This window comes from Scyliorhinus torazame, chromosome 10 (genome assembly GCF_047496885.1).
Source record: "Scyliorhinus torazame isolate Kashiwa2021f chromosome 10, sScyTor2.1, whole genome shotgun sequence".
In the NCBI taxonomy this organism is placed as follows: domain Eukaryota; kingdom Metazoa; phylum Chordata; class Chondrichthyes; order Carcharhiniformes; family Scyliorhinidae; genus Scyliorhinus; species Scyliorhinus torazame.
The window spans coordinates 168,617,989-168,642,438 of record NC_092716.1 but is presented as its reverse complement, the minus strand read 5'-3'; the positions used below and the strand labels follow the sequence as shown (position 1 = coordinate 168,642,438).

The 24,450-nt window shown below is 47.3% G+C and overlaps 1 protein-coding gene across 2 annotated transcripts in view; it reads left to right on the top strand.

Annotated features, from left to right (window-relative positions):
- Positions 1–3,845: 3,845 nt before the first annotated feature.
- th (tyrosine hydroxylase) overlaps positions 3,846–24,450 on the top strand; it is a 68,865-nt gene continuing 48,260 nt past the window's right edge. Inside the window, exons 1-2 of one of the 2 annotated variants that reach the window (XM_072518925.1) lie at positions 3,846–3,957; positions 6,196–6,399. In XM_072518925.1, coding sequence (XP_072375026.1) covers positions 3,871–3,957; positions 6,196–6,399 — 291 coding nt within the window. In that variant the 5' untranslated portion in view covers positions 3,846–3,870. The remainder of the gene's footprint in view (positions 3,958–6,195; positions 6,400–24,450) is intronic. The other variant, XM_072518926.1, reaches the window with a different exon arrangement.

The following is a 24,450-nucleotide window of genomic DNA, read 5'->3' as shown; positions in this document are numbered from 1 at the left end:
AAAGGGAATCCCAATATCTTCCAAACGCATATAAATAATAAAAGGATGGTAAAAGGAGAAGTGGGGTCGATTCGAGAGCAAAGTGGAGATTTACACTTGGAGGCAGGATTAATCGCTGAGGTAGTAGATGAATATTTTACATCTGTCTTTATCAGGGAAGAAGATGCTACCCATACCATAATGTAAGACAAGGTAATTCAGATACTAGAAGTGCTCAAAATTGATAAGAAGGATATATTGAATAGATGGTCTGTATTTAAAGTGGATAAGGAACCAGGACTGGATAAGGAACCAGGACCGGATAAGATGCATCCAAGAATACTGAGAGAGTAAGAGTGGAAATTGTGGAGGCATGCACCATAATTTTTCAGTTTTGTTGGACTCCAGGTTGGTGCGAGAGGACTGGAGATTTGAAAACATTACTCCCTTGCTAAAAAAAACGTGTTATGGACAGGAAAGAAAGTCAAACTGGATATCTTTCCTCTCACCAACTGCCTTTACACAGGAGATGCTTTCTAATTATTTTTGAAGTAGGATGTGGTGTGTTTCCCAAACCCTCAGTTTGTGTGATCCAATTTACCAGTAACTTGCAGCAAACCTCTATTAGAGTAATTCAGAAAGTTACTTTATTTACATTCAAACATGGGGGAGGAGTATTCGCAACATTCAACTCCACATACACACACACACACAGCAAGGGAGATAGAAGAAAGGAAAGTTTTACAGCTATGGATAGTAATGACAAAAATGAATATTAGTTCATGTGATTATCAGAATCCACTGGGTGTTTCTTCATGTAGGAGTTTGATCTCAGCTGGTGGAAGATCGAAATTATAGAGTTTCTTTACAGTTGGCACTGATACTGTAAGATGAAGTTGGTACATAAAGACTGGATCAGTTCCGTGTGTAATTGTAAGAAATCTTGCAGCAGAGACAGGCTTTTAGGAGAAAACAAGTATTCAGCCGAGAGTTCTGCTTCTTGGTGTTCACCGGTTGGATGTTAAACAGCAGATTGTCTGTGAGGTCAAAATAGATGATCAAACTTTCCAAAAGGCCAGCGGCTTGGGTCATGTGACATGACACATTAATGGGTTAATTGCAGCGTAACAATCGGTTTCTGTGCTTCTGGCCAGAATCCATTTTTTACCGTTAGGAGAGAGAGAGAGACAAAGGGTGAGATTCTCCGTTTCCCGACTCCGATTTAGTATTTGGTGATCGGGCGGAGAATCCATTTTTACGCAGGATACGCAAGCTCCGCCCTCTAAAACAGCGTCATCGCGGCATGTGCCGCATGCCATTGCGACGGCCTCAGGACATCACCTAATGGTCCTCCCCGATACTCCACCTCCAATAGACCAAGTTCACGATGGCATGGGTGACGTGTGGATGTGTGTCCCACACGGAACCTGACATGGCGGCTGCGGACTGTGTCTAGCGCCATCACAGTCGGGTGGAAGCCATGCCTGCTGGCCGGGGAGCCTTCGAGGAGGGCTAGGGGGACTGGTGGGGGGTGGCCAGGGACTGTCCAGGGGGCACTATCTGGCAGGTCGGGTCAGCACACGGCTGGCGCCATGTTGTACGGCACGACCGCTGCAGGTCGTCGCCGTGCGCATGCGCGGCCATGGACCCAGCAATTCTTTGGCCATTTATTTTGTGGAGGCTGGATTTTTTACGTGACACGTAAAGTCGGAGGGGCGCCACCAATTTTTCGCATGTAAAATGCCATGGATCCACCGGACATAGCCTCAAAATCGGAGAATCCAGCCCATTAATTTTACTTGAGCTCGAGTGTGTTATTAAACTTCCAGTTATTAAACACACTCTAGTGTGTGGGCGGGTGGGTCAGTCACCAGAACGACCTCTTTACAATCTAAATTGTTAGTTAATCCTTGCCGCTCCTTCATACGATATGACATTCAAAAAGGTTTCATTTTGAAAGCTCAATCGAGGAAATCTGGTGGTTTAAAGGCTAAGCTTTTCACTGAGCTCTGCTCCTTGGTTTCTTTCTCCCCCTGTTGACAGACATCTGTTTTTCAACATTTCTCATTTCTGATGTACCACAAACAGAAAAGGGGTTTCTGCAGTGAGAACTCATCCAAACACCTTGCTCAAATTAGAGGAGCATTTCCCAGAGTGTGTTAGTGTTGGGACTTCACAGACAACTGCAAAGTTTGATTGTTAATTCAGAGTTTCTGATCAGTAGAAATGTTAATTTAGGAGGTGCTTCAGAGTACCTTGGTGGTTAATGGTTCCAAGTCCATGTTTAACAATTTACTCTCTATTCTGTAAGGTTCCACAGTCCAAATTGTGTCCAAATTGTGTTTTCTTTTATGTTTGGTTTGGGATGAAGGTAATTTTGTCAACCAATTATGTCAGAACGTCCTTAAACTGGTGAGTGACAGCTCAGACTGAAGTGGGCAGTAAACCGATGCAGCAAATGGTGGGTGTCATTGGCTCCCCCCAGCCTAGCATAAAATACAGCGATTCCTCCTATGCCTTGTCCAGGAGCGAAATTGGTGGAGGCAATGAAATTTGAGGCTCCAGCTTTCCTGGGTGCCTCGCATTTGAAGCTCCGGCTTTCTTTCGAGAACAGACTGATCTCTGGCCAGCTCTGGCCAGCTCTGCCCAGCTCTACAACCATCCCAGCCATCTGCAGGCAACGCCTCAAGTGAAATGAAAGAGAAAATGCTGGAAAATCTCAGCAGGTCTGGCAGCATCTGTAGGGAGAGAAAAGAGCTAACGTTTCGAGTCTGATGACTCTTTGTCAAAGCCCAAAGCCTCAAGTGAAACGATGGGGCAAATGATCCCCATTCAAAGACACTGACTTGGCGTGGGAATAGCGTCTCCTGTGGGACAAACGCTGGGAATTAGGGCAGATTGCTTTCCGTTGGGGAAGAGATAGTTCCGGAGGGATTTGGACGCTGAATGGTTTTGATAAACATGATGTGGCGATGCCGGTGTTGGACTAGGGTGAGCACAGTAAGAGGTCTTACAACACTAGGTTAAAGTCCAACAGGACTTCACCTGAGGAAGGAGCAGTGTTCAGAAAGCAAGTGATTTGAAAGAAAGCTGTTGGACTTTCACCTGGTGCTGTAAGACTTCTTACAGTTTTGATAAACATGATGTGGAGATGCCGGCGTTGGACTGGGGTGAGCACAGTCTTACAACACCAGGTTAAAGTCCAACAGGTTTGTTTCAAACTCCGAAAGCTAGTGATTCGAAACAAACCTGTTGGACTTTAACCTGGTGTTGATAAAGGCAGGGGAGAAACTGGAACTGGACCACATGGATTTAAGCTGACTGGTACAAGAACTTGAGGAAACACAAAGAGTGTTCTCATTCTTTGGGCCGCACTGCCTGAAAGGGCGGTGGAGAAAGATCCAACCATAAAGCTCTGAGGAGAATTGGATTCCTTTTTGAAGGGAACATCATCCGGAGCTCTCGTGAAAAGAGCAAAGGGAATGGGGTTCATTGGAGAGCTCTGCTGAAAATCACAAGGCGAATGGTCTGCCTCTGTGCTCTGCGCCTCTAGAATTCTAATAACGTGCGGGAAGGAATATTGGTTGGAAGGGGAGGGTTAGATAAAGTGTGGAGTCAGGAAGTTCCTGGGCAGCAGGAAGATTCGATGTGAAGACCCCCGATTGGCCCATGGCTGTAGATTCTACCTCGTTAACAAGGAGAAACCTCAGCTAGAAACTCTTCCGATTGGCTTATCTTTCGAAAGGGTTGGGCTGGTTGGCATTCAAGAAACCCAATAGCTGGGCGCGGCTGGGTGTCAGAGAAGTCAATGAGGGAGCTTGACGCCAGGACGTAACTGCTTTATAAACAGGAGCGGAGGGGAGGCGGCTGTGCACAAGTTGGAGAAGTTCAATGATGCCCACGTCCAGTTCCTCGTCAGCCAAAGAGTTCCGCCGGACAGTTTCCGAACTGGATTCGAAACAAGCCGAGGCGGTGATGGTGAGATTCCTATTCCTCCTCTTCTTCCCACTTCCTTACTCTCAGTTATTGATACTGATCACATTTATTCTCATCCTGAGACCAGTCTGTGTGCATTGTTTATATTGCAGAGTGCATGTGTGTGTGGGGCGCACTGCATTGACAGATGAAAGATTTTAGCTACAATGTTTAACTATTAAAAATAAATATATTCTCGGGAATTCGCTAAAATATATCGCCGTTTTCCATTTTAAAATAAATCAAATCCTGTAGTTCTTCGTATTAAATTCGAATTGGTGTATCGCCAGCAAATCTTACCTTGATTCGCCAGTACCCGATTCTCCCAATTCCTTCCCTTAAAAGTTGACATGTTATTTTCACTGAATAGCCATCACCAACCCTGAAAATAAACCCGCGTCCGCAGGGGTCAGGGACAAAAGAGTGGACGGAATGAGCTGGAGAAATGTGTGTGATCCGGATAGCGAGCTGTCTGAATCAGCAGCAGCACAGAATCACACTGGGTGTGGGGACACCTCAAGGACAGAATCTGCTCACATTGCTTTGAACCTCCTGATTAGAAACATAGAAAGGCGCAGCCTGTGCTATTCTCCACAAAACCCATATGGAAATAAATTACTAAACGAGCTGACAGATTAATTCTGTTTGTCTCTCCACAGGTGCACTCTGAGAGTTTCCTGTATTTTCCCACTTTATTATAGGTTGGGGTTTAATCAGGCTGACTCCATAACTGAACTCACTCTGAAGTTTAAACTTTTAGAATCGAACTGTGTGTGTTTTTTTTAATGGAGTTGATTTCAAGTTACAAACATTTGGAGTTATTTTGGTTCGGGCAGTTACTGAGCCAACTGAATGAGAAACATTTTCTCTTTGGGATGATGTTTTGCTTCTTCACACCGTTTTGGGGAAATAGACGGGTGCTTTCTCTTTGGGTAATGGAGCAGCGTCTTTGTTTCCGGTGACACAACCTCTCCCACCGTCACCGTCACCCCCAGAGACACCGAGCACATTTCTCAAGACATTTATTTCTTTGATGAACTTGGGCTGCCCGCTAGCAGCAGGTCCAGTTCAGGTCAGACCAAAAAAAAACGAATCCCAAATAGGAAATGGATAGCCTTAAATTTAGCATCGAAGTTTCTGTGGAGCTGACAGGTAAAAATCAGGTTTGCCAACTCAATGACAGGGTTGCCCAATGCATCCCGCCCCACCCTTCTCTCAGTTTATATGCTGCTAAACAACCGCATCAACCCTTTACCTGTTGCTCAGTTCCAGTGCAATGTGCTGGGTACTACCGAATGAATGTGGTCTTCATCAAAACACAAGAGGATGGGAAAAACTCCTTAATCCTATTCCTACACTCAGTGTTCCGGGAACAGACTGTAAACGCCGGTGTAAAATCGTATTCCATTTCGTATAAAATCATTCCGTCATTTTATTTCAGTCACAAGCAAAAATGAAACCAAACCCTGTCCGCCTCTCCTCTGCCTATACATCGCTATCCGTCACCCAGTTTCTCTTGAACCCACACCTTTCATTCGTTGCACAGGGCTGGCATTAGGACGTAGAGCACGATTCTCAATCTGAAACAAAAGGGCAATTGTTGGAAAGACTCCGCGGGTCGGGCAGCAGGCGCGGAGGGAAACACAGTTCAATTCCACATCGGTCTGTCTATCTGATCCATCCCTGTCTGTTCATTCAACTGCTGCTCTCTCACTTGGCTCACATAATCGTTCCTTTCTGTCTTTCACTGATACCCAGATTGATTTTGTTTTGACGTCTGTCTGTGCCATCAGTGTTTTCCCCACTTACCACTTTCTTACTCTGAAATCTCTCTCTGATCCCCTCTCTAATTCACTGATTGCTATTCCTTGACTTTGTCTCTTTTTCCCTTGTCTCTCTCTTCCTTTCTCCCTGATTTCATAAATTATTTCTTTCTCTCTCTCGCTGGGACTAATCCTTTCTTCTCTCTGTAATTTCCCTCCCGCACCCACTTTTATTTCTCTCCAGTTCATTCTCACTCTTGGTTCTTGTCCCTGGCTTTCTTTCTGATTCCTCTGATCCCCCCTCATTCTTCTTTTAACCGGTCCTCTCACTCCTGCCTCTCGCTCTCTCAACCTGATCCTCCCTCCGTACCCCCCTCTTGTCGAATTGATTTGATTGTCTTTAAACTGACCCCACTATCCTGGGACGTCGGCTGGCTTCAATCTTACCCTGTTTCTATCTTTCTTTCCCGTTTGTCAGTCCCCCCGTGTCTTCGGGCGCAGGCAGTCGCTGATTGAAGATGCTCGGAAGGAGCGGGAAGCGGCAGCCGCCGCCGCCGAGTCGGCAGATGCCGGGGAGCAGCTGGTCTTTGAGGAGAAGGACGGCAGGGCCATAGTTAACCTGTTCTTCACCCTCCACTGTGCCAAGAACTCTTCACTGTCCCGCACCCTCAAAGTGTTTGAGGTAACTAACACCGCCCCAGTGTGGGCAGTGAGTGACCCAGAAAAATACCGTTGTATAAAATGTGTAAATTACTCAAGGAGCGATTGCAGTATTTTCAACTCTGACACTGGCTGAGAGGTGAGGTGGGGAAGTGAAAGATAGGCATGACTTTGGTTTTAGCTCTTAGATCTGTCCTGGCGGCAGCGCCACTATCAGCTCCTTCAGTGGCAGACTCACTCACATCTTCCAGTCCCGCCCGGTTATTGGTCAGCCTGAGGTCAATAGTTAAAGACACTGCCCTGGGTAGTGATTTCCGGCAAAGCTGGACTTGGAAAGAGCGGGAAAAGCTTTGAAATGATGAGCGAATTGTGACTGAGGGAGTTTTTGGGACCTGTACTGTGGCTCTTGCAGTAATTGAGTCGACTCGCTAGAGGGTTTGGGGAGGGTTCAAACTAATATGGCAGGGGGGTGGGGACCTATGTAAGGATTCAGAGCAGGGGGAATCAAGAACAAGTGAAAAAGACAGCAAGGAGAATAAGAAACGTGATAGGCAGAGAAATCAAGGGCCAGATTCAGATCACGACACTTAAAAAAAAACTAAGGACGGGCCTTAATGTTTTGTACATGAATGCTTGGAGCATCCAAAATAAAATAGATTAATTGTTGTGTAGATAGATGTCAAGGGGTATGATATAGGTGAGATTACGGAGACAAGGCACCAAGGTGACCAAGAACCCCATGATCTTAGACCACGATCGGAACATGTACACATGGTTGGCTGGACTCCCTCCGCAGTACTCACACTTGTCCTCCACTCCCGCAAAAAAATGACTCATCGTGGACCTTATCAGATGAGCCCTAATAATAATAATAACCTTTTATTGCCACAAGTATGAAGTTACTGTGAAAAGCCCCTAGTCGCCACATTCCGGTGCCTGTTCAGGTAAGCTGGACGGGAATTGAACCTGCGCTGCTGGCCTCGTTCTGCATCACAAACCAGCTATCTAGCCCACTGAGCTGTATTAAGCCAAGCCTCACACATAAGGACATGGGGTTCACCCTCTGCAGACCTCACTCCACACCATCCTCCAAGACCAGCCCCAACTCCTCCTCCCACTTGGCCTTAACCCCCTCAACGATACTGCGTCTTTGGACACATTCCTTCAATAGACACCTGAGATATTCCCCGACCATGTGAGCAAAAGACTCCTCTCCATCAACAAATTTGGCGGCGCCACAGGGAATGTCAGAAAGATTTGTTTTGCAAAATTACGAACCTGCAGGTATCTGAATGTGTCAGACAGCGAGAGCCTAAATTTCTCCGCCATATCGTCCAGACTCGCAAACCGACCCTCCAAGAACAGATCCCCCATTCCTTCCAACCACTTCCCTTCCCACCCCCCCGAACGTGGCATTGAACCTCACAGATTGAAACATATGATTTACGCAGGTCGGAGCTCGCTTCAATACCACCCTCAATTTAAAATGCTGCCGAAATTGTCTCCATATCTTCAAATTGGAGACACCCACTGGATGTGCCGAATATTTCACTTGTGAGAACAGGAGTGAGGCTGTTGCTAATGCCCTGAACCCAGACCTCCTCCATGATCCGTACCCACATCAATCCAACACCTTCTCCGCATTCGCCGCCCAATAGTAATATATCAGGCTTGGCAACGCCAAGTCCCCTGACTGTCGGTCCCTCTGATGGACTGTTGTTCGTCACCTTGACACTTTGTCCACCCAAATATAGGGCAAAATCAATTTCTCGACTCCCCCAAAAAAGGACTTCTTGTAAACATTGGAACAGGAACAGAAATCGTGGCAAAGATATTTGATTGGTTGGTAGTTAGTCTTCCACACTTGCTTCACTCACATCCCACTCCTGCTGTTTTTCACTCAATTTACCAGATCTTCCAGTCTCTGGATGGTTGAAAACCAGCCATACCCCTCAAGTTGCACCGCCAGACCTTTGAAAGCCCCAATACAAATGACTCAGTGGGAAATTTGAATTTTCAAAGGTGCAACCCCTCTGTTCCCCGGATGGTCGTAAAAAATCTCCAAATTGGAGTTAGGGTGTGAGGCTCTGGACTGTTCTGTTTACTTACCTGGATAGTTACCCTGGAAATGTTGGATACAAAAATCCTAGCCTAATTCCTGGAAAACTACAGAACTGACACACACACCCCTCGCCCAGCACACACGAACCACCCCGACGACCCCTCTGAGCCCCAGCTACCAGCCTAACCTCCCCCTGACTTCCTAGCTGCTCCCAATCCATCGACAGAGCCCTTTGATCTGCCTACCCCTTCTGATCCACCCAACTCTACTACCCCCGACCCACCTACTTACTGACCCCTACCCTATCCAGCGCACCACCTTGGCAACTCACCTACTGCCACCCTACCCCTTTACCCACTTATCACATCCACCATACCCCTCACCCATGCTCTCTCTTATCCCTTGCCTTACCCACCCTACCCTTTTACCCACTTACCACCTTGTCACATTGCCTTACCCACCCTACCCGCTTGCCCCATGTCACCTTGCCTTACCCATCCTATCCCCTTATGCACCTTATCCCTTGTCACCTTGCCTTACCCACCCTACCCTCTTACCCACTGATGTCATCCAAGTTACCCACTTACCTCACCCACTCTACCCCCTTATCCCTTACTTTGTCCACCCTACCCCCTTACCTTACCCAACCTATCCCGTAACCCTCTTCCTTACCTTACCCAGCTTACCCCCTTACCCACTCCACCCCATTACCCACTTACATCACCCACCCTTCCCACTTATCATATCCACACTACCTCTTTGCCTCACCAACACTACCCCTTAATTCCTTACCTTACTCTAACCCATATTACCTTAACCAACTCATCCTATGCTTTATCACCTTACCTTATCCACCCAACCCTCTTACCTTACCCACTCTACCCCATTACCCACTTACCTCATCCATCCTTCTCCAATACCTTATCCCCCCAACCGCTTATCTCAGCACTGCTACCCTTTAACCCCTTACCTTACTCCCCTATCATATATTACATTACAATACCCACCCTGCCCCATCACCCACTTATCTCACCCTTTATCTTATCCACCCTAACCCTTGACCCCTTACCTCACCCACCATACCTCCTTAGCTTACCTACCCTACACTCTTACCTCATCCCTTACCCTCTTCGCGTACCCACCTTACCCCCTTGTGCACTTATTATCTCTGTGTAGCTAAAGGGCCTTGGAACATTTAAACTCTATATGTACTGGAATATGACAGCTCATGCCATAAAAAAGAAGGTGTGACTTCTTTGTGGATTCTCTCTGAGGTTTACTGCACTGAATCAGCTCTACAGGATCCTTCATCGGAGGTTGGACAGAAAAATTGGAGGGCGATAAGTGGGAATTTTCTTTTTGTCTGGTAAAAGTTGGATATAAGACCTAGCCCAACATATGAGAACCCTTATGTTTTATGGAAACAAACTGACAAAGAGTTCAGCCACGGGATTACATTAAGAGATGGTCCTGAGGTAAGCAAACAACAGATAATAGCCCGGAACGTCCTCAGAATGACAATCTCCATTGGATTGCCACTCTCACCAGACCACCTACGATGGGATTCTGAAGCCTCAGTTTTGTCCAACCTTCTTCACTCAGGCTGTGTGAAACAGGAGCAGCGAAGCGTACCACTGGCAGCACAATAGTAGGTAGCACTACTATGATTGAAACGTAACTGGTTCAGGCAATCGGGGAAGACTGGGGAGCGGGTGAGGGAGAGGGGGATGGGAAGTCGGACCGGGAGTGGTGGGGTGAGTCCCCCGGGGTCGTGTGTGTGTGGGGGTTTCCTGTGTGAGGCTGGGTTTTTAAGAATAATTACTCTGGAGTTAGTAGTGACTTTTTTCATCCAACTCTTTCAGCATAACTAAGAGGCTAAAATCAACAGAAGCTTCCGAAGTTAACGATTTAAATCGCTTCTGTCGGATGGTTCTCAGCCCAGTGCAATCATCCAGAGGAAGCTAACATTTCTGGGCACTTGCTGGGTAAACCCTCAACTAATAATCTTTATTGTCACAAGTAGGCTTACACTAACACTGCAATGAAGTTACTGTGAAAACCCCCTAGTCGCCACATTCCAGCACCTGTTCGGATACACTGAGGGAGAATTCAGAATGCCCAAATTACCTAACAGCACGTCTTTTGGGACTTGTGGGAGGAAACCGGAGCACCCGGAGGAAACCCACGCAGACACAGGGAAAACATGCAGACTCCACACAGACAATGACCCAAGCCGGGTGGCCGGCAACCGTGCCACTCCTGGGAATTCCGAGAGGGACTCCCCACCGCATCAACAGGGTACCCCTAAATGTGATACTGAGGAAGCAGGAAGTTATGGGCCAATGATTTACAGTCTAATGTTGGCCTGATGCTTCCCATATTAAGGTGTTAAGTGTAGCATTTAGTTGCAGCTTAATACAGATCACAATGTGACCCTGGAGTGCAGCAGTATTAGGGAGGACTTCACACCTGAACTTGGCATACAGTGCAGTCTAACTCCAGCACAGTGTCAAGCTCGATTTATAAAGTGATCAAGTGTGAAAAATTTTGGTCATAGTTATTTCACAGAACCTATATCGATTCCTATCTATGGTTTCAGGAAATTCCAACTTTACCTGCTGGGAGTTTAATGTGGAGTTCTCTCGTGACAATTGCAATGGGTTTCTTAGCTGGAGGCAGCTGCTGTATAAAATGGTTCTAAATTGTTCTAAATTGTTCTTTTCAGCCTCAGCTTTAAAATTGCAATGTGTATAAGAGATATCTAATTCATCCCTGCACTTCTAAGATGGGTGGCCTATCCTTAGTTATGTTCATTGCATTGCTATATGTAGCAAATAGTTGCTTATGTGTTATAATCAATGCTGGGGATGGGAGTAGGGGAGGGGTGTTAGAAATTGGATGATGTCCCGTTGTCTGGAAATAATGGAGCTCAATTTTCAGACCAAAGTGCAGCATTGCATCTGGGCTGACAACACATCCAGATACATTTCTCCCCTGCATCTTCTTATGAGTTTGGCACAAATTTTGGCTCAAATGTTTTCCATGCATTTTTGGGGCACAGAACATTGGTCTGAAAATTATGTCCCATTACATCGACACAATGTGAGCAGCATAATTCCTACCCCAGCTGCCTTGAAATTAATGATAACATTGAAGCAAATACTTGCTAGTTTATGCATTGTGAAATATCAATTCAGTTTTTACCATATTTCTGCTCCAAGGAATGATTTTATAATCACATATATATCTGCTCAGTTGTTTGTCCATTACTTAGTGGACTAGTGTCATGGATTTTTCTACTGGTCAGATTCCCAAGAGGTATAATTGAGAACCCAACAATCCATTCAATTTACATGTTACAGTGGTCATCTTTCATTATTACACCTGGGCTACAGAATGAATAGTGTGTCAGACTGTGAATAAGCAGTTTGTGTGAGATGCTGGTCTGCAAACGGCACCACGATCCTGATCAATATTAAATATGGTGGAAAATGCAGGCAATGAGACCTACCACCACCTCATTGTTTGATCTGTCCAACTCACTGTCATGATATGCAGACATGCAGATAATGATATACAGACAGGCATGGACAGGCAGCTAATGAACACAGAGAACAGGGCATGATCAATGAGCAGCCAGGACACTCAGGGGTGGTATCTCACTATAAAAGGCATGAGGCACTCACACTCCACCTCTTTCCACTGATGAACATCTACAGAGTGAGTCAGGGTGTATGTACAGTATCACACCTCCAGCACATGGCTAAGAGCTAGTCTGGTTCAGTCAGACAGAGTAACCACACTTACGTTAGCAGAGAGTCGAACTCATAGAGAACTATGCTAACTGTGCTACTGGTTCAATAAATCAGATTGAACTAACTTCAAGGTCTGGAGTATATTTTGGTTAAAGCTGCATCCAGTTACAGCCTGTGTTATCCCAGAGTCCATAACACGACACTCACCACTCTCTTAATGCCACAAGGATCACCACTCATCCCTTTTTCCTTACCTGCTGTGTGTAACTGGTAATAGGTGGTGCATGGTAGAAAACCTCAAGAGATCTTCCTCTGTGTTGTTACCACTTGCATGTACTCCAAGAGTAGTTCTGCACTAAATTTGTGAAAAGAGTAGCTCGTGCAGCGGTTTCATCTCCCTACATTTTGGTATCAACGGATATTTACAGAAGGTCTTGGTCTCATCCAGCAACGACAATGGGACAACAATCAATATTTGTGAGGAGGCAATATCCTTATTTTTGACATATTCATGACATATTCTATTTTCTGACAACTTACAGTCTGTTAGCATTCCGGCCTCGGGTGACTGTGTGGAGTTTGCAAATTCCCTCCGCGTCTTCGTGGGTTCCCTCCGGGTGCTCCGGTTTCCTCCCACACTCCAACGATGTGCAGGTTAGGTGAATTGGCCGGGCTAAATTGCCCCCAAGTGTCCAAAAGGTTACAGGGAAAGGGCGGGGGATTGGGCTTAAGTAGGGTGCTCTTTCACAGGGTCAGTGCATATTCGGTTGGCCGAATGGCCTCCTTCTGCACAGTAGGGATTCTATGCTTCGATAAGGATTCTATGATCTTTCGGTGACTGGGTGATGTGAGCAATTAGATCCTTATTAACCTAAATTCTTACCAGCATGCTAGGATTTACCTTGACCTCAGTCTTAAGCACATCAATTAGTTGTGTGAAAACTATGGGTGTATTACTCTACAGTACAGCAGAGAAGAGCATCAGTACATGATTTTCCCAGTCTGTGCTGAGATAGTTGATTTCAGTTGGGACAGTTTTTGAAAGGTTATGGTTGGCCTCAGAGACTGTGGGACTGAAGAGTGAAATGCCATTCCTTGTTCCAGCTCCTGCTCCTTATGCAGCAACTGCTGCTGGAATGTGCAGGAATATAAGTTGAGGCTGCACTGAGGTGTCCCTGCCAACAGAATAACTTGTTATCACTCACTTTTTTAGGGTGAAACATGAGTAGTGTCTACTTGAATGATGTACAGAAGTGTACCAAGTAATAATGGAATTGTACCACAGTAACAGTCATTTGGAGAATATTTAACTTTGGGCAATAGTCTAAAACGAGTAGTACGAGATCCAAACAATTACTCAACTAGCAAATCACATAAAAGCTCCACAGTCTTTCTACATCCAGTCATGAATGGTGATGGATAATTAAATGATTAACTGGATTCAAAAATATCCCCATCTTCAATGATGGGGAAGCCCAGCACATCAGTGCAAAAGGCAAGGCTGAAGCATTTGCAAACATCTTCAGACAGGTAGTTGCTGCATCTCGGCCTCCTCCTTATGCTCCCAACATCACAGTTGTCAGTCTTCAGACAATTCAATTCACTTGATAACATGTGAAGAAACAGCTGAAGGATTGGAAAAAGCAAATGCTAAGGGCCGTGAGAACATCCCGGCTGTAATACTAAAGACTCGTGCTCCAGAACTGGCTGTGCTCCTAGCCAAGCTGTTCCAGTACAGCTCCAACGCTGGCATCTAACCAACAATGTGGAAAGTTGCCCAAGTGTGTCCTGTCCACAAAACTAGGACAAATTCAACCCGGCCCATAACCAGCCCCTCAGTCTACTCTCAATCATCAGCAAAATGATTGAAGGTTTTGTTGAAAATGCAGTCAAGTTTTGTTCATTACTCACCTGCTCATTGACACTCAGTTTGGGTTCCATCAGGGCCACCCAGCTCCTTACCTCATTACAGCCTTAGTCCAAACATGGACAAAAGAGCTGAATTCCAGATGTGAGGTGAGAGTGACTGCCTTTGGCATCAAGGCAATATTTGACTGAGTGTGGCATCAGGAACCCCGGCAACATTGAACTCAATGAGAATCAGAGGGGCAATTGTCCATTGGTTGGAGTCATACCTGGCACAAAAGAAGATGGATGTGGTGTTTGGAAGCCAATCATCTCACCCTAAGACATCATTGTTCCCATCCCAACTTCATAAGCTGCTTCATCAGGGGCTGTTTAGCACAGGGCTAAATCGCTGGCTTTGAAAGCAGACCAAGGCAGGCCAGCAGCACGGTTCAATTCCCGTAACAGCCTCCCCGAACAGGCGCCGGAATGTGGCGACTAGGGGCTTTTCACAGTAACTTCATTGAAGCCTACTTGTAACAATAAGCGATTTTCATTTCATTTCATTGTCATCACTGATCCTCTCTCCATCGTAAAGTGAGAAATCGGGATGGTCATTGATACTTGCACCGTATTCAGTACCATTCGCAACTTCACAGATACTGAAGCAGTCTATGCCTTTACGCAACAGAACCTCGCTAACATTAAAACTTGGGCTGGAAAGTGGCAAGTAACATTTGCTCAACAAAAGAGCCAGGCAATGATCATCTCCAATAAGATAGAATCTTAGATCGTCTCTTGACATTCAATGGCATTACCATTGCTGATGCCCCTAGCATCAAGAACTTGAGGGCTAGCATTGACCAAAAGTCTAAGTGGGCCACCCATATGAATATTGAGGCTATACGAACAGGTCAGAAACTGGGAATTCTACAGGTTGTAACCCACCTCCTGACTTCTCAAAGCCTGTCCACTATCTATAACATGTCTACACATGTCAGGAGTGCCTTTGAATACTCTCCTGTTGTTTGGATGAGTGCAGCTCCAAAATACTCCAGAATCTCCATCTCTTTTTAGATTCATTTTTATGGGATATGGGCTTCACTGACTAAGCCAGCATTTGTTGCCCATCCCTAATTGTCCTGAGAAGGTGCTGGTGAACTTCCTTCTTGAACTGCTGCAGTCCATGCGATAATAATAATCTTTATTAGTGTCACAAATAGGTTTACATTAACACTGCAATGAAGTTACAGTGAAAATTCCCTCGTCATCACACTCCGGCACCTGTTCGGGTATACTGAAGGAGAATTCAGAATGTCCAATTCACCTAACAAGCACGTCTTTTGGGACCTATGGGAGGAAGCTGAAGAACCCGGACGAAACCCATGGGGAGAACATACATTCTCTGCACAGACAGTTACCTAAACCGGGAATCGAACCTAGGTCCCTGACGTTCTGAAGCAACAGTGCTAACCACTGTGCGCCCATGTGATGTTGGTACACCCACTGTGCTATTAGGCAAGGAGTGTCTGAATTTTGACCCAGTGACAGCGCAGGAACATCGATGTATTTGCAAGTCAGGCTGGTGAGTGATTTGGCGGGGAACTTTCAAGAGATGGTGTTCCCACGTATCTGTTGCCCTTGTCTTTCTAGATGGTCGTGGTCATGGGTTTAGAAGGTGCTGCCTAAGCCACCAACTGGACCACCTTCCCATCCATTATCTTAAACATTCAAGCTACCCTTGCACTGTGGCAGCAGTGAGATGCACTGCAGCAATTCGCAAAAGCTTCTTCGATGGCACTTACAGAGCAAAAGCAGCAATCACAACGTACCCTTCAACTTACACACCATCCTAACTGGGAACTATGTCATCATTCCTTCACTGTCACTCGGACAAAATTCTGGAACTTTCTCCCACAAGCACTGTGTTTGTACCTACACCACATGGACTGCAGCTGTTCAGTAAAGTAGCTCAGCACTACCTGCTCAAGGGCAATTAAGGATAGGAAATTAATATTGGCCAAGCCAGTGTCACCCACATCCCTTAAACAAACAAAAGTAGACATGAAATATGAATTGGAAGAGATGTAATAGAAGAGGATGAATTGATGTTGTCTATTTTCCACTATCTCTCTTTATGTATTGTCCTCATTGTCTGAGGGTTGCTAATCATTATTGAAGCCATAATATCACAATGGCACAAGGCAAAGAGGCAATTCCAATGAACTGTCACAGCTGGGATGGGGGTTTAGTCTATACTGTTGTCATTATTCTGCACAATGCTCTCACCATCTAAGCCAACTGATACTTTTTATAGTATTATTTCTGCAAAATTGCTTCCGAACACCTTGCCTGGTGCTTTGAATTGCTTTCCTAATTTTTTAAAATGTTTTTATTGGCATCTTCCAATTTTTACAGTACAACAGTTCAACACATAATGCACCTGGTATTTACACAGTATGATGTTTCTTACTCACAAATTTGACACACATCCCTTTTGTTGGCCCCCTCCTTCCCTGCTCCCCCCCACTCCCCCCGTTGATAGTCGGGCTCTTTCCTGGCACCAGCTCTCGCCCTATGTGTCGTGTTGCTGTACTTCACTCCTGTCTTATGCAGTTCCTGTTGTTGTCTTTGTGGGTTCACTGGGGGGTGGGGTTGGGCTCCCTGCCCCTTCCCCTCCTCCCTTTTTCCCCCATGTCTTTCTCTGCTACTCCCATGGGTTCTCTCCTTGCGTTCCCTCCCCTCCTGCCTTCCTGCTCCTCTCCGCTTTGTGTGCTCCTGTCTGCCCTACTTGGTCCCCCCCCCCTTCCCCTTGCTTCCTAATCCCTATTTACCTCAAACAGGTCTTGGAACAAGCTGATGAATAGCCCCCACGCTTTGTGGAAGCCCTCATCCGACCCCCGGATGATGAACATGTTCTTCTCCAGATGGAAAAATTCCGATAGGTCTGCCAGCCAGTCTGCAGCTGTGGGTTGTGCTGCTGATCGCCAGCCGAGCAGGATTCTCTGGCGGGAGATTAAGGAAGCAAAAGCTAGGGCGTTGGCCCTCTTCCCCATGTGCAGTTGTGGCTGGTCTGAAACCCCAAAGACTGCCACTCTCGGGCATGACTCCACCCTCATAGAACATAGAACATACAATGCAGAACGAGGCCATATGGCCCATCGAATCTGCACCGATCCATTTAAGCCCTCACTTCCACCCTATCCCTGTAACTCACTAACTTTTTTTTGGTCACTAACGGCAATTTATCATGGCCAATCCACCAAACCTGCACGTCTTTGGACTGTGGGAGGAAACCGGAGCACCCAGAGGAAACCCACGCAGACACGGGGAGAACGTGCAGAATCCGCACAGCAGTGATCCAGCGGAAATTCGAACCTGGGACCCTGTCGCTGTGAAGCCACAGTGCTAGCCACTTGTGCTACCGTGCTGCCCACACAACCGTAGACATCGCCTCAAAGAAGGCTGTCGAGAACCCGACAATTCTGGGACAGACCCAAAACATGTGGGCGCGGTAGGCCGCGCCTCCCTGGCACCATGCATATTTACCTACCACCTCCAGGAAAAACCTGTTCATTTGGGTTCTAGTTCGGTAAGCTCTATGCACCACTTAAAACGGCATGAGACTCAGCCTTACGCAGGAGGAGGTGCACTTGCCCTACTTAGTGCTTCGGTCCAGACTACCCAATTCAATTCCGTCCCGGGTTCGTCCTCCCAATTCTGCCTAGCTCGGTCCAATTGTATCCTTGCCCTTTCCAGAAATCGTCTAATGATGTCCCCACAGTTCCCCCTCTTCTTGCTGTCTGTGTTTATTAGCTGCTCCACTGGTGTGTCTCTTCGGGCCCTCGGGCACCTCGTCATCTCCTTGTGGAAAAAAGTGTTTGATTTGAAGGTGCCGGAGCTCCTGTCCTGTCGGTAGATCCCAGTTCCTCCGTTAGTTCATCTAGGTCGCGAGACTGCCCCCTCTGTAAAAATCCCTGACTGCTAGCGTTCCCGCCACCCCACCCCCACCCCCTCCTGTCTCCATTTTCTTCAGGGGTGTCCAGCGTGGCTGGCAGGAATTTGTGGTTACCGCAGATGGGAGCCGTTGAGGACATCACAGTTAAACCAAAATGCTGCCTCATTAGGTTCCATGTCCTCAATGTGGTTACCACCACTGCGCAGCATGTGTATTTTGCCAGGGTGGGGGGGGAGTGGGAACGTTGCCGCAGTGAGGGTGGAGTGTCGTTCTCTTGTACGAGGACTCCTCCAACCTCACCCATTCCATGTTTAGTTCCTGTATCCATCCTCTCAGCTGTGCCTGCCCAGTGGTAGTATTGCAGGTTCGGGAGGGCCAGGCTGCCCTTGTTTTTCCACCTTTGCAGTGTCGCTTAGGGATCCTTGGGTTCTTACCCATCACACAAATGCCATGATCATTTTTTGCTATCCCTTGGAAAAAGATCTTGATGATGAAGATCGGTATGGATCTGAACAAGAAGAGGAACCACGGCAGCATGTTCATCTTGATCGTCTGCACCTTCCCCACCAGGGAAAGCGGGTATGCATCCCATCTCTGTAGGTCATTTTTGACTTCCTCCGCCAGACTGGTCAGATTCCACTTGTCGATCCGTGTCCAGTCATGGGCTATCTGGATCCCCAGATAGCGAAATTTGCTTTGGACTAGTTTGAACTGTAGATCCCCCAGCTCTGTCCCTCCCCGGCTTGGGTTCATCGGGAATGCTTCACTCTTTCCCAGGTTGAGTTTGTAACCTGAGAAGACCCCAAACTCTTCCAGGAGTTTCATAATTACTTTCAGGCCATTCTGTGGATCTGAGACGTAGAGGAGCAGGTCATCTGCATAAAGTGAGACTCTGTGCTCTGTGCCTCCTCTTCAGATACTCTTCCGGCCTTTTGCGTCTCGCAGAGCGATTGCCAGGGTTCCGATTGCCAGGGCGAACAAGAGCGGGGACAGTGGGTATCATTGCCGAGTGCCTCTGTGCAGCTGGAAGTATTCAGAGCTGGCGGTGTTGTCCAGGACCTCAGTAGAAGGCCTTAAATGCTTGTTTGACCTTTATTGGTTTGGCTACCAGTCCGCCTCTGCCATTCTTCACCTGTACTATTTCCCTCGTGGCTGCCTGCTTCCTCAACTGGTGAAGCAACAGGCAGTTAGCCTTCTCTCCATGTTCGTAGAAGGTCCCCTGTGTCTGGCGGAGTTGGTGCACTGCTTTCCTGGTGGATAGCAGGTTAAAGTCCATTTGTAGCTTTTTCCTGTCTGCCAGAAGCTCTACAGTTGGGGTCTTGGAGTACTTTCTGTCGTAGATGGGGTCGATCAGTTGCTGCCTAGCCTTCCTCTTTTCCCTGTCTCTACGAGCCTTGCAGGCTATAATCTCTCCCCTAATCACTACCTTCAGCGCTTCCCAGAACGTGGAAGCTGAGACTTCCCCGAACGTGGAAGCTGAGACTTCCCCATTCTGGTTGTTAGTGATGTAGTCGCCTATGGCCTGTGATATTTTAAAGCAGAAGACTTTGTCGGCCAAGAGGTCCCAGTCCAATCTCCATGCAGGGCATTGGGCACAGCCCGTCTCCAACCTCACACCCATGTAACGTGGAGCACGGTCAGAGATGACTATCGCGGAGTATTCCGCCCTTTCTATTTCTGGAAGCACCGATTACCCCACTGCAAAGAAGGGTATACTTTGTATACTTTGTGCACTGGCGAAAAGAACAAAATTCCTTCTCACCAGGGTGTAGGAACCGCCAAGGATCCACTGCCCCATCTGCTCTGTGAAAGATCCCAGTTCCATTAACCATGCCTGTCTTCTGTCCCGTTTTAGGGTTTGACAGGACAGTCAATGGGTCCTGTACACAGCTGAAGTCCCCCCTCCATGTCGGCTGAAGTCGGTGTGTGTCGATGTTGGGATTTTCGCCATGGTCTTTTTTTATGAAGTCCATCTCATTGCAGTTGCGAGCGTACACATTTCCTAGAAATACCGGTGCCCCGTCAAGGACACTGCTGACCATGACATACTGTCCCTGTTGGTTTGTAACCAGCCTTGTCACCAAAAATACTCCCCTCTTGCTGATCAGAATTGCTTCTTCCTGAGCCTTCATTCCGTAGCAGGAGTGGTACGTCTGTCCCACCCAGCCCTTCCTTACCAGCAGTCGGTCCTTCTCCCTCAGGTGTGTCTCTTGGAGGAAGACTACGTCGGCTTTCAAACTTCTCAAGTGGGCAAAGACTCTGGATCTTTTCACTGGGCCGTTAAGTCCCCTGACATTCCAGGTGATAATCCTGGTGGGGTGCTTTTGTCCCCCCACTTCCTGCAGGATCAATCATACTTACCTGGCGGTCGTGCCCCTGCACTCCGTAATTTCCCTTTGTTAGGGCCGAGGTCACCATTCGCACCATGAGGTCAGGCCCCTGTGCTCTAGGGTTTCCCTTTGCCCAGGGGGCACCCAACATGGCCACCAACTGTGTGTACGCCACTGGGGTGCGCCCCTGTGGGTGCGCCATGCACTTGGGATTCCCCTTTGTTTAGGGACCCTCCAAAGTGGCTGCTTGCAGCACCATCTTGTTCGCTCAACCTGTACCTTACCTGCTGAAGCCAATCTACAAACCAACCATTTCTTCACTTTGTGTTCTCTTTGTGTTCCTTCTCCATGCCCGCTAACTGACCGCTTCCACTGCCTATGCCTCACCCTCACCTGCATTCTGGTCAAAGCAAGGCAGCACAGTCCAGAGCAAACATGTCATGTATCCATCAAGTCTCTTTCTCACTCTCCTTCCTGCTCTGTTCCGCCTTCATCGCTGCCTCGCCTGCCCCTTGTCCAGACCGTTTGACCGAACAAACTCGTCCGCCTCCACCAGGGTATTGAAATAGTATTCCTTATTCTGGAATGTGACCCAGAGCCTGGCTGGGAACAGCATTCCGAAACTTACCCTATTCTTGAACAGGGCTGATTTCACCTGATTAAATTCGGCCCTGCATTTTGCCAAGTCCGCCCCAATGTCCTGCTATACCTGAATTTTGTGTCTTTCCCAGGTATTCGCTTGGTCTGTCTCGCCCACCTCAGGATCCTCTCCTGATCCTGGTATCGATGTTGTTTTGCAATGATCATCCTTGGTTATCCCCCCGCCTTGGGTTTTGGTCGGAACGGCATGTATGCTCTGTCTATCTCCGGGGGGTTGGGGAAGCTGCCTCTCCAGTCTAGATTGCCCAACATTTGGGCGATGTAGCCCGTCGGGAACCCTGCCCTCGATTCCCTCTGGCAGGCCCACAGTTCGAATGTTCTGGCGTCAGGACCTATTCTCTTGGTCCTCGACTTTCACCTTTAAGTTTTCCTGGGCCGCCACCAACCTTTTAATTTCTGCTTCCAGGGCGCCGATCCTGTCGCTCTGTTCTGTCAATATTTTCTCCAACTCCTGAATCGTTTTTTCTTGCGCTTCCACCTTCTTCCCCAATCCATCGATTACTTATTACATGGAGACCGTCGCCTCTGTAACCGCTATCCTGACCGGTATCTGGATTTTGACCTTTATTGCCTCTCTCACTGCGGTCAGTTTCTTCATAAGAAATGCCTTCCATCCGTCTCCAGGTGGTGGGGGGGGGGGGGGGGGGGGCCTAATGTTCAGGCGATAGGCCGCCCTCTCTCTTGGGTGGCCGTGGTCTCCTCATCTCGGGGTCCGCCGGCTCGTCTGTTGCTCATGTCCTTTTCCACCACTTCTGCCGTCCCTTCGACCCCTCGAGCTCCTGTTCGCGGCATGCTGGTTCTATTCCTTTCCTTTCTCGATTAAGTTTGAGTTGCTTTCGAACTTTCGGGCAAAAGTAGCCTAAAAGTGCCGATTTGGTTCTGGTCTGGAGGAGAGCCACCTGATGTGCATCTACTCAGCACATCAGCATTACCAAAAAAATGCTTTCCGAATCATAGTCAAAATGACGCTGCCACGGGAAAGATAAATAAGTGTTGGATTTTTTCAAGGTGATTAAAGGAAGGGGATGGTTTATCCTGATCAACCACCGTAACATTGTCAAAAAAGCCCAGATAAATAAACAACACTTTCTGCCACAATTACAATGGCCAATTGGGAAAACTGCAAGAGGAATTTCCCAGGCAAAGTTTCTGTGGAAGGGTTTGATTTGCAACAGTGCCCCACTTTGAGATTGAGAGCCCTGAAGTGAAAGGTCATGCTCCATAACACAGCCAAGGCTGTAAAACGTGGAAATGAATTAAGACTGCCTTTTAAAGTCTACAAGTGATTTTAAAGGGAAGGGCAGACAGAGGCTCCTATAGTTTAGTAGTCCCGGGGTGGGATTGATTGGAGTAGGAATCACTACAGTGTGTCTTCATTTAGATATCATGAGGATGCAGGGAGGAGGAAGGGTGTACATTTCTAAAAAAAGAAAAGTTGGAGAAGGTCAGACCTGTGAGTCGAGGCACTGACGGTGACACACCGTTTCAGATTGGAGTAATTAAGTTAAGAAAGGATCCGAGATCTGCAGCCCCACATGAGTGATATGTGAGATTGCAGCATTCATTTCGAGGACCCTTCTGGCAAAACAAATAAATTGTTAAAAGAGATTCAGGAATAATAGTATTTGTATGCTAAAGTGCAGCCCCTGGGGCGAGAGCCAGAAACCAGACTTACATTATTGTGGTCACACAGAAGGGTAATTTAATATTCAACGTCAGGTTTTTTTTCCCATTTAAATTGATTGAACAAGCGACTTTAACAAGGGTGGGAGACTGAATGCCAAACATACAGAAATTGAATTGAGATATTGCATCACATTTTGTCGATTATATCAATCATGTGAATTTGCAACTTATTTTTCCTGTTGTTGGAGATGAATTGAGGGGATTCAAAGGATTGAAGTCCTTTGTACATTCTTCTCTGATTCACTGCCCGCGCTCAGTTGGTTGTTCTTAGTGAAGGTGACAATAGTGGGTACCGCAATCAGCCTCTGGGTTAGGGAGGAGAAAATTCAGCCATAGTTTATGATCCTGCTTGCTCTGCAGTAATCCCTGTTTTAAAACCAACTGCAGGTGAGGACAGGTATTTGGCCATGATGTCCTCGCATGCATAAATAATCCATTGGCACACGGGTCAGGGGTGTGTAGTCGCCTTTGATTCAGGTGCATTTCTGAAGGGATTCCACTCAGCTTGAAAATGTGACTGTGGTGATGTGCATCAATGTAAATGCATGTAGGCTAGCTAGACACTAGATGGAGCACCAGAGACATCACGCATACACACTCAACCAATAGATCAGTTAGATAGGACATGACCAATGGACATTCACGATACACACAGAGGTGACACCACCACAGGAGGGAATTACACCAACCCATATATAAAGGACACCACACACATGATCTGCCTCTTTCCAGTGGAGACAGTCAGTGAGTACAGACACAGGGTTGATTCAATATTACACCCACCACGTGGATTACAGCAACTGGTTAGTCAGTCTGGGTAGCTATAGTAGGATTAGCAGTAGTGTTGAACTCTAGTAATAGAAGTGTATATAGTTTAATAAATGTGTTGAAGTTATCTCCACATCTGAGCCTTCCTTTGTCAAGTGCATCACAAGGAAGCCGCTTATGTTACACCTACAACATAACAAATCAGTGACTTTGACCCCAACTGACTCCAGCTGAAGTTTAGGCCTCAGAGGCTGCCATAGTATTGAAATGTGTTTTCAGGAATGCAGCAGGGGGTTTTAAATGGGTCAACAACGTGATCGCTGTCTTTGTTTGGGCGGGCAAGACCCCACGGGTAAGGAAGGTAATGCTTGAGCGGAGTCGGGGAGAGGGCGGGCTAGCGCTGCCAAATTTTAGTAACTATTATTGGGCGGTGAATATAGCCATGATCAGGAAGTGGGTGGTGGGAGAGGGGTCGGCATGGCAGCATATGGAGGCAGCTTCATGCAAGGGCATCAGTTTGGGGGCGTTGGTAACTGCGCCTCTGCCGTTCCCGCCGGCACGATACTCCACCAGCTCCGTGGTGGTGGCGGCCCTGAGAGTCTGGGGGCAATGGAGGAGACATGTGGCAGCAGAGGGAGCATCGGTCTGGTCCCCAATCTGTAATAATCACCGGTTTGCCCCGGGAAGTATGGATGGGGGGTTCCAGATATGGCGGAGAGCAGGGATTGAGAGGATGGGGGATATGTTTATAGAGGGGAGATTTCTGAGTATGAGGACGCTGGAGGAGAAGTTTGGGTTGGCGAGGGGAAACAAATTCAGGTATCTGCAGGTGCGGGACTTCCTTCGTAAACAGGTGTCAACCTTCCCGCACCTGCCGCTAAGGGGGATTCAGGACAGGGTAGTTTCCAGAGGGTGGGTTGGAGAAGGAAGCGTCTTGGACATTTACAAGGAACTTATGGTGTCAGAGGAGATGCAGACTGAGAAGCTGACGTGCAATTGGGAGGAGAAG